Genomic DNA, 12,225 nt, shown 5'->3' with positions numbered 1-12,225 from the left:
TGCTGTAATCGGACAAGACTCATGCCCAAATAAAAGATTGGCGGTCTCCTGATGATCGCTAGCATGTCACCGAGAACAATGAGGATATCCAGAAAGCACTTACGTTGTCATACTCACAGGCTACTGATGAATCGCCACCTGACAACTTGGCATTTGTGTAACTGCCAGCGTATTAGTTACTTTGTTTAATGAAGATGTGTGGGTTCGACGCACGTGCAAACTGTGAACTGGTCGAATGGGCCGGTACTGGACAGGTGCGAGACACTACGGTCGACCTTCAATGAGCCTGGGCACTGTATACACGCATTGACACAGCGAGGGAGCTGAGCAGTGCAAAAATGATGGAGCGGGAAGTAAACATGATGGAGTTTGTGGAAGGGAATAGGCAAAGCCATTGGAGCAAGCAGAGGTTTTACTTCCAGTGTGAACGTAAAGGCGTTCATCGCTTTGCTGCTGAGATGCCCTACTTGAGGCAAAACGGTTGAGCCAAATGCATGATAATCACCAGACTCGAAAAGAACTGTGAAGTCATGACAAGCTGATGTGGCAAGCACTCAAAGGGGATTGTGCGGCACCAGTGTCGTGGGGGCTAGGTGAAAATTACGCGGTCGTGACGCGGCACCTGGCCGTTGCATTCGGAAATTGTTGTCTGGGTCGTCCGATCAGGTTCGCATATCCAAAAATTGAAAATAGGAAATTTCAGAAAAATTATCCTCGCATCACACACCCGCTCTAGCCTCACAGAAGACTCATTCACGACGTACACGCCGTAGGCAACATTATCAACAAAGACATGAAAGAAAGAGTTTCGGAGCTGATCGAGGAAGGTTGGACAGTGGAGGAGATGGCCGAGTCCAGACATCCTACACATCAGCGGAAGGCATTGGACGCTGGGCTGACCGGATGGAGGATCGGTAGACCCTAAATTGCCATAGAGTATGTCCTCGACGTCTCACTACAGGGATCAGCAAAGAACTGTGCCACCTCGTCACCCAATTACCCACCCTTTTCTTCCTTGATGAATCCAAACGGCACTGCTGCTTCACGACAACCTTCGCGACCCTCGACTTATCATATACATACAAGTATGACCCTCGTGGTGGCAGCGTTTGACCTTTCCATGATGTCTCGATGTGCTGGAATGGTATTTCGAAGGATGCTCCCTTCTCGTGACGTATTGCAGGCCTCGGATCATATTCTGCCCTACTCGCATGCTCTTCAGTGCCTAAGGCATCAATTTTCGAGGACGGAGGCGCCAAGGAGGTAGCTTGATGTAAGTTTTACTGTTCTCTCTCTCAATAATCTCATCTAAAAACGTTGCATGTAGGAGAGGGGGGGAGTCTCCTTCCCGGTTACTGTCCGACAATATAATAGCGCTGGTGTCGTCAGCCGTTCCTCGGATGTACTTACTACGATGTTTTTCATGGTCTGCATCAATTTCTTCGGCAGTCCACATGATAGCAGGTTTTTAGATAGGTTGTGAAAGAAATGTACGTTGAATAGAGCTCGTAGACAGTGGTGAATGATTTTTTTGAATTTTTGACTTCAACGGACAACCCTCGGTCCTCGGAGAGAGAAGTCTAGCTTAGTCAGCAAGATCAATACTTTCAATTTTGTAAGAGAGCACTCGAGGAGCACTTCACACTTTCTAACCTGACGAATGGTGTCTTCCATGGATTCCTTGTTTGTTAAGGTACAACATACGTCCCTGCCGAAATCCCTGCGTCCCACCTCTCCACCACCAGACAATGTCCCAAAGCATAAGCACATCAAGGATCTCAAGCTAAGAACCAAATTAAACCGCCAGGCAGTTCATGTTGCGCGGTCAAAAGCACTCGTCGAAGATGCTGAGCTGTTATTGGCGAGCGAGGCAGGGAAAATGCAGGTGGAGAACGAGCTAGAACGAACGTGGAGAATAGGTCAAGATGACATTGTGGCAAGGTGCTGGTCAGGAGGCTGCCAAGGGACGACGGGAGCTGAAGTTGGATGGTGGTCCATATCGCTCGAGATACTCAAGGAATGGCAGACATCTTGCTATTGTCGGCAGCATGGGTCATGTCGCGACTTTTGACTGGCAAACAGGAACCATGCATGCTGAGCTTCAGCTGCAGGAAACATGTCGTGATATCACGTACGCCAATTGTCCCTTACATGCAGAAACTCTCAATCTTTCATTACAGATTCTTGCAGGATCAATCATTCTTTGCAGTCGCCCAAAAAAAATATGTATTTATATACGACCGCGATGGTGTCGAACTACACCGATTGAAAGCTCACATCGAACCTACGCGACTAGAATTTCTTCCATATCACTGGTTGCTCGCTAGTGTGGTCAGTTATTCCAACTCAATAAACTTGTGCCAGCTCAGTCCATAGTAGGGAAATACTGGATTTCTAAAATATCAAGATACTCCACAGGTCACATCGTTGCAGAGCATCGAACCAAGCTTGGCGCATGTAATACACTAGCGCAAAATAAACACAACGCAGTGTTACACCTCGGTCACTCTAATGGCGTTGTCAGCCTCTGGACGCCAAACCTGCCCCATCCTGCTGTACAAATATTAGCACATCTCGATCCAGTTGTGGGTCTGAGCGTCGATCAGAGCTCCGTGGGCGTTTTATGGCAACGTTGGCCAGGATGGTGTTGTAAAGGTCTGGGACTGTCGGAATTGGAAGGGCACTGTGCGGGAGTGGACGACAAGAGGTGGCGCGCAAGCTAGAATGGAGTGCAAGGGCGCGTTAGGCGTGGCAGTAGGTGGAAGTGTCAACGTGGGTTTTTACCGCACTCTTGTTTGTGATGGTGCTAATTCGTCGCGTGCCAGGTTTACACAAAAACCGTCAATACAGACCCCGCATGGCGGCAAAAGCTCCGCCACCACTTTACCTCACTCACCCCCAATACCACATCGGACCGCTTACTTCGGTACGATTTTGCCCCTTCCAGGATATCCTTACGATGGACACAATGCCGGTCCTGTCGAGCATTCTCGTGCCTGGTGTTTGGCGAGCCAAACTTCGATAGCACGGAAGCCGATCCATTCGAGAACAAAAAGGCAGAAGGGAGAGAGAAGTCAAAGGTCTTGTTGGACAACGGTATGCTCCACTTATGGTTCGCTCCTGAATGATGCTGATAGGACTAAACTATCGATTTAGATTCAACCCGGATATTATCGCACTGGACACCGATTTTGTTCGGATCCCTCGCTCCGACGACAAAATTAACGACTGCTGTCAACGACAACGCATGAGTTCCCTTCGTCGGTTCGTCTCCCTCGCCTCGAAAGACTAACGCATCCAGGGTAAAGCGGGAATGAAACGAAGCTTGTTGATGATGACGACGAGGACGCTTCAGAAGGCGAAAGGGGACAAGATGACAAAAAAAAAACCGGGCAAGTCACGAGCGGAGAAAAGAGAAGCGGAAAATGCGCGGCAAGGGCAAGAGTGTCAAAAAGGTACCATTTTATGCGAGGCATTATGCAGCCTATCACCTATCGTGTATGTCCGAAACCCAGATATCTCCGGAAGCAGCGGCAAGAACGTCACGATCCCACTGCGGTAAAGCCTCGGTCACTCGCCCTGTTCATTGATCTATGCTCATGTTCAAACTGGAGAAGCAACGGGAGGAAAAGTCCGCGTGGCGAAGGCTATCGAGAAGGGTCAGATGGAGGCGCGTCAACCATCGGCGCTTGATCGATTTAGACGACCGTGATGCCATTTGGTCCTTGGAGCAATATACATATGGAGTCCATTGGAGGGCTTACGCTGACGTGGTTTGGGTTATCGGAGCAGACTTTGTTCGATCGATCGCCTCTTGAACCCCGCAACCACCATCCCGCACCACTGACTTGGGAGTTGTTTACCCGTGCTGGCAGTCGCGATGTGATGCCGACTTTAAGCTATCGAAAAGACCAATATTCACAATGACATGTATTCCTTTGATCATCTGCGTCGTCATACTGGAAATGTCAAAGAGTACACTGAGGAACCAAATGCTTGCAAGGTAGCTATCTATTCTATGGTAAGCATATATGGCACTATAACATATGCGTCCTGTGGGCTGTTGCCTCAGCCCTAGTATAGGAACACCAATGACTATGTAAGCAAGGAGGGAGCTGAGACGGAAAAGATTGCGAAATATTGGATAATCAGTCCTTTTGAAACCTGTTGAAATCTATATCATTCCAGTATACCGACCACTACGCGAACACCACTTATACATCAATAACTTCTGCATCACGTTCTTCCTTCTCCGACATCGAATCCTCATCTCTGTTTTCACATGTGATAGCCGGTGTAATGTTGGCTATGGGTCCATTGAACCAATGCACGCCTCCGTACACCGGGAAATAATACCACGAAATCGCAAGGAACATGAACCCTCCAAGGACCACAACTGTATAGTTCATCTCCTGTGCGGTTGTTTGGGGGGTGGAGGGAAAGAAGAAAACGATGTTCATGAACACCATCCCTGTCACAGCGATCGCAGAGATCGGAAAACTCTGCACAGGCATGTTAACTCAGGAATACTAGTACATCCCTATCGACCAACTCACAAATTTCCCAAGGTGGAATGGGCCGGGTTTAAAGTTGTTATTAAACACGAAACGGGTCGTGATAGGCGTTATGTAGGAGATATACGACGCGGTGACACCAATTGTGAATACCGCATTGACGGCTTGGGTGCTCACGAACGCGAGAAGTCCAATTAACAGAGCACAGGCGGCGTCGAACCAAACTGTATTGACTGGTGTGTGTGTGTAGCCATTGATCCGGTACAAAATATCGTGAAAATGGGAGGGCTCCATCACGAGCAAATGCAAACGTCTGGCGAGAGCCGACCAGGAGACAGTTCGATGACACCATGTATCTGCTTTGTGATTAGCCTATCAATGCGCCACATGCCGCTAAGACGTACTGGGCTGAGATAATGAAACACCAAAAAACTAAGGCCATTCTCTGCCCGAGCGAATTGTAAAAGATCTGGGCCAAGGGCTGACCTAAAGGGCTATTTAAGATGCCGTCGAGATCAGTGCCCATGCAAAAGGCAAGGACAACGTTGATGACTAGACGAGAAGATGTCATCAAGATCAGAATGACGCGTTGTTCCACATACCCCAACCCAGGACGGCCGCAATAATAATGGAACTGGTCTAACTGGGGTAAACACAACAACAGTTCATTTTCTAGTGTCACTTACGATCGCCCATGGTATTGCGGTAGCGGCGTTCGAAGCCTCCTCGCTCATGTGGACGCTAGCATCATAACCCCCTTGGTGGGTGTAACACGGTCACGTACTGAAAATTCGAGAGAAGATTATCTAACCTATTGTCCAAAGAGGAGCCATTAAGCTCAATATAAATGCGAATCCAGATGGCCAGCCATCCACTATAACTGATCATAAGTTGCGATTGTAATCGGAAGACGATACGTACGATTTGTGAAATTCCCTAGCGCAAAACTTGCACTGTTTCGATATTCTGATGGTGTTGCGATCGGAAGCGCGATAATGACTATGAAGCACAGGCTGTAGAAGGATTTGAAGCAAAGATCATGGACAAATACACAACACCTACCACAAATTCACCAACGTATACAGTGACTGCAGTCTTGCCAAGACTTTGGTACCGAGGCTCACGAGGACGGCTTGTGACAACATTACAGCTGCGTATATACCGCTGTGACAATCATTATGAACGTTGGGGTGTTTGAAAGAGGACGGGCTCACTAGATCTTCGCATTAGTAGTCGCATATGGTTGACCAGAGGCGATACTGATTGCGGCTGTGATTTGAATCGCGCACGCCCAATTTACCGAAGCTAATCCCACACAATGAGAGCCAGACTGTTGAAAGAATGAAAATCGTCTTACCGACTCCCGCTATAGATTCTATGGTGTTCGAATCTGCAGATGCCATGACGGGCTGCGTCTCATATAGAAATGCAAGACTTACAGCCAACTATCCAACACAGAAAATTGCGGCACCGTGGAGACGCAAGGGAGTAAGTCCAATAGTATAGCTAGACGTTGCTGAGTCAGGTGTAAAACGGACACAGGGTTAAGGACGTACGCCACCGGAAGTAGGCGCTGCTGACGCGAGTTCTCCCAGTGCCAACCCGATGCACATGATAAAAGGGCAAGCAATTGCCCACTGCGCAGAGGAAACATGAGATCTTTACAACACAGCAATCTTGATATATGATAAAAGCTTACCCCCCAAACCATAGCGAAAGGCCCACCATTTGGTAGGGCATAAAAGAACACGGAGCTGAAATAGATTTCTATCAGTAAAAGAGCGATGTCAACAGGCTTGCGTCACGGCGACGGCTTACACTATAGAAGGTACCACTCCTATATAGCTGAATGCAAGTCCAGATACCTGTACAGCAGTTGTATGATGTCATGTACACAAAAGAATCTGATATCAAGCCCACCTCTAGCGGAGTGAATTCCCTGCGAAACTCCTGCTTGTATCCTAGCTTTGCTAGAGTTACCTCATCCTCGCCTGGTTCCAGGTGCAAGTTTGAAGTCGCAGGAGCTCTCGAAATCATATCGTGCGATTGCAAGTGGGCGAATGAGCTTGAGTCATGTCCAAAAAAACGACTCGTATTAAAAGCCTGATAGAACCGTCGTTACCCTGCAAATGACGTCCACGTTATGACCGAGAAGTTTGAACTTCTGATGATGATGATCAGAAAATGCCTAAGTATGGAACCTTGTCTCAGTTTGCGATCTGGACAGCAATTGACCCAAATGACTATTTAGTTTACGGTCTGGATGTCCAACGTCTGGTTTGGAGGTCAACCTGGGTATGTAGAACATCCGGACATCGGCGAGGAAGTGGGGTCAGGTCATTATCTGGATGATAGGTTCCATGCTGAACTGATATGGTACACCAGATTAGCACACCGAGCTCCTCGCACAGCTGCTTGAATTCGCACGTGTTAATGGTTGCATGTGCTCCAACAGCAGAGGGACATGTCCTCGCCGATGTGTTCCGTGACAAGAGCTACTAGCATCTGCAAATGACCCATTTTTCTCGCTTGTCAAAAAGAAGTTTGATGCTTACGGTGAGCTTATGGCGATGGTGAGAGTAGGCGTTGAGAGATGCTCAATTCTAAAATGTCGCAAGTCGTAAGGGAGCCAAATTCACGCTAAGCGTCGCCAAACCTGTCCTAAACGGGACTTGTACCTAAACCTTACGGCGCGCAGCGCCAACACTTGCAGTCTTAAAACATGTCCTAAACCTCAGCAGCGCTCTTAGTATAGAGGGTCGAGAGTGCCTACTAGGGTCATTTATAAATCAAAAGTTCGATGTGTCGTATACAGAGGCCAGCTAATATGTACCATATATATGTAGACAAGTATCATTTTTATGGAAGAGAAGGCAAAGAGCTGCCTTCTCTTCGAGTTGGTAATACCACTCACTCAACTACATTCCAAAATAGGAAATACCGGACTTTGAAAATTCACCTAGACGCGTCAAATCAACGCGCTTTGGTGCAAGTTTGGTGGTAGATCCTTCTCATACCCGGCTACGTCTCAGCAATCTCAGCCCAGAAAATTCTGGCTCATATGTATCAGCGACGGACATAAGTAAGTCGCAGCGAACCGCGACCATCGCGTGCGCCACATCCTGATGCACATATGATGTCGTAACCATCATAGCATCAGACGTTGCCGGCTCCGCCACCATGCGGCACCATCCTCTTCAGCCATCAGGTACCCCCGAGTTTGGCATCGTTGCCAAAATGGTTCAGGGGAGACGATGTCAGCATATACTTACTCCAGCATCTAATAACAGAGCTGGTCATCCAGCCTCTCTTGCGCCTTCCGCTCGTTCATTTTTTGCCGGTCATTGTGAAGCTGTTCTATCATGGTGCTAACCCTAATTTAACTCAGATGAAGCAGATAAGCCTATCTGCATCGGACGCCATCACAGATATCATGATGGAGTATCTATATCATCACGGATTCACGGGACCAACAGTGATTGAGTTTGTCCCCTGGACTACTACTGCAGTGTCTTATGATCCTAACGTGTGGTGGACGAATGGATAAAATTGCGCTTCATACCGTGTTACTCGGCTCCTTACAAGTTTTCGGCGTGTGAAGAGCGCGAAACCATTCTCATTGCTCAAGCTCCGTGCAAATTTCACCGGCGGCTGATGGGCTATGTTGCTCCGCGTTCCGATTGAATGTGGAGAAGCCTGAGCGATAATCCAACAAGCCTGTCATAGGCATCATGCAGATACGATTTGTGGTATCCCCAACTTCGCTTCGTGCCAACTTCGCGCGATACGTTCTTAGACTGAAACTTGGGGTAGCAAGATGCCAATATTTAGCTGCCATTATCAAATCGAAACCCGTGACAGGATATTAACATTCGTCAGGCCCCGGATCCGAAACCCTCAAACACCATCATTGACCCGTGAACAACGGATGTTCTTTGAGAACGGCGAGATATCGGATCTGTGGTGTCATCGAGAAGACAGTTAGCGCTTCACTTTGATTTCTGCGAGAATTACATATTCTGTGCCTCTTCGCTGGCATCCTGATTTTCTGGCTGTGCTGCAACATATTCAGTATTGGTATTACTGACACGGTTGCTAGTCCCAAGGGCGTCAGCTACTCGCATCGCGCACGGTTGCGGAGATCGTCGAATGATGCGCTGAGGGTAAGCTTCGGGAGCAAGGGATAACCGTGTTATGATCTTCAAAATCTGTTGAAATATCATTTTGTATACCGACGACTTCACGACGCGAACACTACTTATACATCTAACACTGAAACATAGATATCTGCATCGCGTTGTTCCTCCTTCTCCGACACAGAACCATGGTCCCTGTGGTCGCCTGTGATGGCTGGTGTAAGGTTGGACACCGGTCCCTTGAACCAATGCACGCCTCCATACACCGGGAAATAATACCAGGAAACTGCAAGGAACATGTACCCTCCAAGGACCACAACTGTATAGTTCATTTCCTGCACAGTCGTTTGCGGGGTCGAGGGAAAGAAGAAAACAATGATCATGACGACCATCCCCGACACAGCGATCACAGCGATCGGAAAGCTCTGCACGGGCATATGAGCTCAGAAATGCATCCCTACCGACCGACTCACCAGTTTCCCAAGATGAAATGGGCCGGGTTTAAAGTCGTTCTTGAACGCGAAGCGGGTCGTGATAGGCGTTATGAAAGAGACATATGACGCAGTGACACCAATTGTGAATATCGCATTGATGGCCGGCGTGCTCACGAACGCGAGAAGTCCGATTACCAGAATAAAGACGGCATCGAACCAAACCGTATTGACTGGTGTTTTTGTGTAACCGTTGATCCGGTACAAATACCGCGAAAGTGGGAGGGCTCCATCACGAGCAAATGCAAATGTCTGGCGAGAGCCTACCAGGAGGGCGTTCGATACCACCATGTACCTGCTCTGCCAATTAGCATCAGGCTATCAGTGTACGACAAGCCACTAAAACGTACATCGAGGAAATAATGAGACACCACAGTGCCAAGGTCGTTGTCTTCCCAAACGAATTATACAAGATCTGCGCCATCGGCTGACCCATAGGGCTGTTCAAAAGGCCGCCGAGGTCAGTGCCCATGCAAAAAGCAATGGTGATATTGATTCCTGGCAGAGCAAATGCCATCAAGATCAGAGTGACGCGTCATTCCACTTACCCAAACCAAGGACAGCTGACACGGCAATGGAACTAGTCTAACTGGGGTAAATACAACAGCAGGTCATTTTCTAGCGTCACTTACGATCGCCCATGGTATCGCGCTGGCGGCGTTCGAGGCCTCCTCGCTTATGTGGACGCTGGCATCATAACCGGCTGGTGGGTTAAACATGATCATGAACTGATAATTCAGAAGAAGATAATCTAACCCATTATACTGAGAGGAGACAATAAGCTCAAGATAAACGCAAAACCAGATGGCCAGCCGTTCACTACAACTAAGTGTGAGTTGCGATTTTAATTGGAAGACGAAACATACAGTTTGTGAATTCGCCTAGCGCAAAACTTGCACTGTTTCGATATTCATGCGGCGTTGCGATCGGAAGCGCAATAATGACTATGAAGCACAAGCTGTCGGAGGATTTGAAGCAAAGATCATGAACAAATACACAACACCTACCACAAATTCACCGTCGCGTATAGTCTCTGCAGTCTTGCCAAGACCTTGGTACCGAGGCTCACGAGGACAGCATGTGACAATATCAAAGCCGCATATATGCCACTGTGATAACCATTATGAACATTTCGTAGTTGAAAGAGGACGGACTCACTAGAGCTGCTTGTTGTTAGTTGTGTATGCCTGGTCAGTAGCAATGCTAATCACTGCTGTGATTTGAATTGCGCAAGCCCAGTTTCCGGAAGCTAGCTCCATGCGATCAGAGGCAGACTGTTGAAAGAATGAAAATTGTCTTACCGACTCCTGCGATATTCTCTATGGTATTCGCATCTACAGATGTCATGACAGGCTTGATATAGAAATGCAAGACTTACAGCCAACCATCCACGATAGAAAATTGCGGCACCGCGGAGAGGCAAGGGAGTAAGTCCAATAGTATAGCTAGATTTTGTTGAGTCACGTGTGAAACAGCGACGGCGCTAAGGACATACGCCACCAGAAGTAGGTGCTGCTGACGCGAGCTCTGCCATCGCCAACCCAACGCACATGACAAAAGGGCAAGCAAGTGCCCACTGCACACAGGAAACGTGAGATCTTTACCAAACAGCAATCCTCCCATAGAATGACAACTTACCCCCCACACCATAGCGACAGGCCCACCATTTGGTATGGCATTAAATAGCATGGCGCTGAATGTATTTTTATCAGCAAAGGAGCGATGTTGATAGGTTTGTGTCCTTACGCTATACCAGGGAGTACTCCTGTAAAGCTGAATGCAAGTCCAGACACCTGTACAGCTGTTGGATTGCGTCGTTACACGAAACAGTCTGACATCTAGCTCACCTCTAGTGGAGTAAATTCCCTGCGAAACTCCTGTTTGTATCCTAGCTTAGCTAGAATCGCCTCATCGGACTCTTCCGTGTTTGGTTGCAGGAGCAACTTCGACATCGCAGGAGCTCTTGTAGCCATATCGTACAGTTGCAAGTAGGCGATTTCGAATGAGCCTCGGTGAAACCGCAGTCACGCCAACCTGTATAAGACCTACATAGAATCGGGAATTGCCCCAGGAACATCCAGTGTGGCACTGTCCTGATAATCAGAGAAATGCCAGGTGGTCTGCGACGACGGAAATGAACCCAGATGACCGTTTATCGCAGCTCACCGTCCTGTTTTTGGGTCAACCTGGCCAGAGACGAGGGAGGACACGCTGGAGTGCAGTGATGGGGCGCGCTGGAGTGTAATGAGAGCCAAATTTGCGGCGGATAAGAGAACATAAGTAGACTATACTTTAACACTTAGTACAAGAACCTCATGAGGAGCCTCCACGCGAGCCTGAGTTAAATACCCTCAGACTGGCAAGTATTGTAGAAAGTTCTGAGGGAGACCCAGGGAGGATGGGCTTTCAGCCTAGTTTACAGCTCTTTGCATAAAGGATGGCACCGGCGTGAAATTTTCGTTCAATTAGGAAATGTTAGACTTAGTGAAATTTTGCTCATTGTACACTCACATCCCCTGTAATTCATTATCATCATGCCGTTTATAACTATTCCTGCCTCCAAAAAACACAAGAGCCTGCTAGAGCATGACAGTGACCTTCATTCCAATGAAAGAACTTTCGGAGGAAGAGGAACCTGACTCTGACTCTGACGGCCAAGATAACGAGCCTGAGCAGTCCCAGCCCACAAAGATCCTTACACCACCTTGAGTTTCTTGTAGCTCACATCAGCACGTTCGAGCTTGCGGAATATTGTCGTGAAATGGACAGATATGAATTAGTTTGTCGCGAGGAGGTGCATGAGCTCATCCAAAAAATAGTCAGGATTCTGCCTTACAAGGCGAAGCAGGCAATCAATATCTTCACGATCGAGAGCATGCAGACGACCACGCATTGCTGTGTTAGGCTGACGGTCCATGACATCGCCGGTTTCGTGCCAGAGCTTCAAAATCTGAAACCAAGTGCGTCTGGAAAATCCGCAGCAATCTAGGATATCACAAAGGCTTAGAAGGTTCTGTTCATGGAGTCGGATTGCCACAAGTTTCACATCACGACTGATCTTGCGAAATCCCATGTTGCAAAGAT

At 48.0% G+C, this 12,225-nt stretch overlaps 3 protein-coding genes across 3 annotated transcripts; 1 reads left to right on the top strand and 2 right to left on the bottom strand.

The window, feature by feature from the left end:
- Positions 1 to 1,618: 1,618 nt before the first annotated feature.
- EDB91DRAFT_1173714 (WD40-repeat-containing domain protein) lies at positions 1,619 to 3,762 on the top strand. The gene is made up of 10 exons (XM_041320305.1): positions 1,619 to 1,919; positions 1,942 to 2,131; positions 2,181 to 2,331; positions 2,370 to 2,618; positions 2,641 to 2,776; positions 2,871 to 3,001; positions 3,026 to 3,096; positions 3,309 to 3,455; positions 3,516 to 3,558; positions 3,647 to 3,762. Exons 1-10 carry the CDS (start codon positions 1,661 to 1,663, stop codon positions 3,710 to 3,712), a joined length of 1,443 nt encoding a protein of 480 aa, XP_041169908.1. The 5' UTR covers positions 1,619 to 1,660; the 3' UTR covers positions 3,713 to 3,762.
- Positions 3,763 to 3,921: 159 nt separating this feature from the next.
- Positions 3,922 to 6,551, bottom strand: EDB91DRAFT_1272206 (amino acid permease-domain-containing protein; the record flags this gene model as incomplete). Its single annotated transcript, XM_041324594.1, has 16 exons — positions 3,922 to 4,502; positions 4,557 to 4,747; positions 4,812 to 4,870; positions 4,919 to 5,066; positions 5,117 to 5,153; positions 5,201 to 5,271; positions 5,326 to 5,388; positions 5,436 to 5,527; positions 5,577 to 5,678; positions 5,729 to 5,819; positions 5,872 to 5,904; positions 5,954 to 6,020; positions 6,071 to 6,151; positions 6,214 to 6,268; positions 6,333 to 6,379; positions 6,435 to 6,551. 16 exons carry the CDS (start codon positions 6,549 to 6,551, stop codon positions 4,215 to 4,217), a joined length of 1,542 nt encoding a protein of 513 aa, XP_041169907.1. The 3' UTR covers positions 3,922 to 4,214.
- Positions 6,552 to 8,329: 1,778 nt separating this feature from the next.
- Positions 8,330 to 11,600, bottom strand: EDB91DRAFT_1331343 (amino acid/polyamine transporter I). Its single transcript, XM_041325386.1, has 16 exons — positions 10,989 to 11,600; positions 10,888 to 10,934; positions 10,780 to 10,834; positions 10,637 to 10,717; positions 10,520 to 10,586; positions 10,443 to 10,475; positions 10,300 to 10,390; positions 10,149 to 10,250; positions 10,008 to 10,099; positions 9,898 to 9,960; positions 9,774 to 9,844; positions 9,690 to 9,726; positions 9,492 to 9,639; positions 9,124 to 9,436; positions 8,529 to 9,075; positions 8,330 to 8,472 (listed from the first exon to the last, which is right to left on the bottom strand). Exons 1-15 carry the CDS (start codon positions 11,112 to 11,114, stop codon positions 8,773 to 8,775), a joined length of 1,629 nt encoding a protein of 542 aa, XP_041169906.1. The 5' UTR covers positions 11,115 to 11,600; the 3' UTR covers positions 8,330 to 8,472; positions 8,529 to 8,772.
- Positions 11,601 to 12,225: the final 625 nt, after the last annotated feature.

The sequence above is a fragment of the Suillus paluster genome, assembly GCF_016628075.1.
Source record: "Suillus paluster strain FC165 chromosome Unknown EDB91scaffold_155, whole genome shotgun sequence".
NCBI lineage: Eukaryota > Fungi > Basidiomycota > Agaricomycetes > Boletales > Suillaceae > Suillus > Suillus paluster.
This window is presented reverse-complemented; position numbering and strand designations above follow the sequence as displayed.

Excerpts from the sequence above, each read along its gene's own strand:
- EDB91DRAFT_1173714 (XM_041320305.1), top strand. The coding sequence starts at position 1,661 with ATGGTGTCTTCCATGGATTCCTTGTTTGTTAAGGTACAACATACGTCC. Across the intron at positions 2,332-2,369 it reads ACTGGTTGCTCGCTAGTGTG|TCCATAGTAGGGAAATACTG; the intron begins GTCAGTTATTCC and ends GTGCCAGCTCAG. Across the intron at positions 3,559-3,646 it reads AACGTCACGATCCCACTGCG|GCTATCGAGAAGGGTCAGAT; the intron begins GTAAAGCCTCGG and ends CGCGTGGCGAAG.
- EDB91DRAFT_1331343 (XM_041325386.1), bottom strand. The coding sequence starts at position 11,114 with ATGGCTACAAGAGCTCCTGCGATGTCGAAGTTGCTCCTGCAACCAAAC. Across the intron at positions 9,640-9,689 it reads GTCAGCTGTCCTTGGTTTGG|GAATCAATATCACCATTGCT; the intron begins GTAAGTGGAATG and ends TTGCTCTGCCAG. Across the intron at positions 9,437-9,491 it reads TGTCTCATTATTTCCTCGAT|GTACATGGTGGTATCGAACG; the intron begins GTACGTTTTAGT and ends TTGGCAGAGCAG.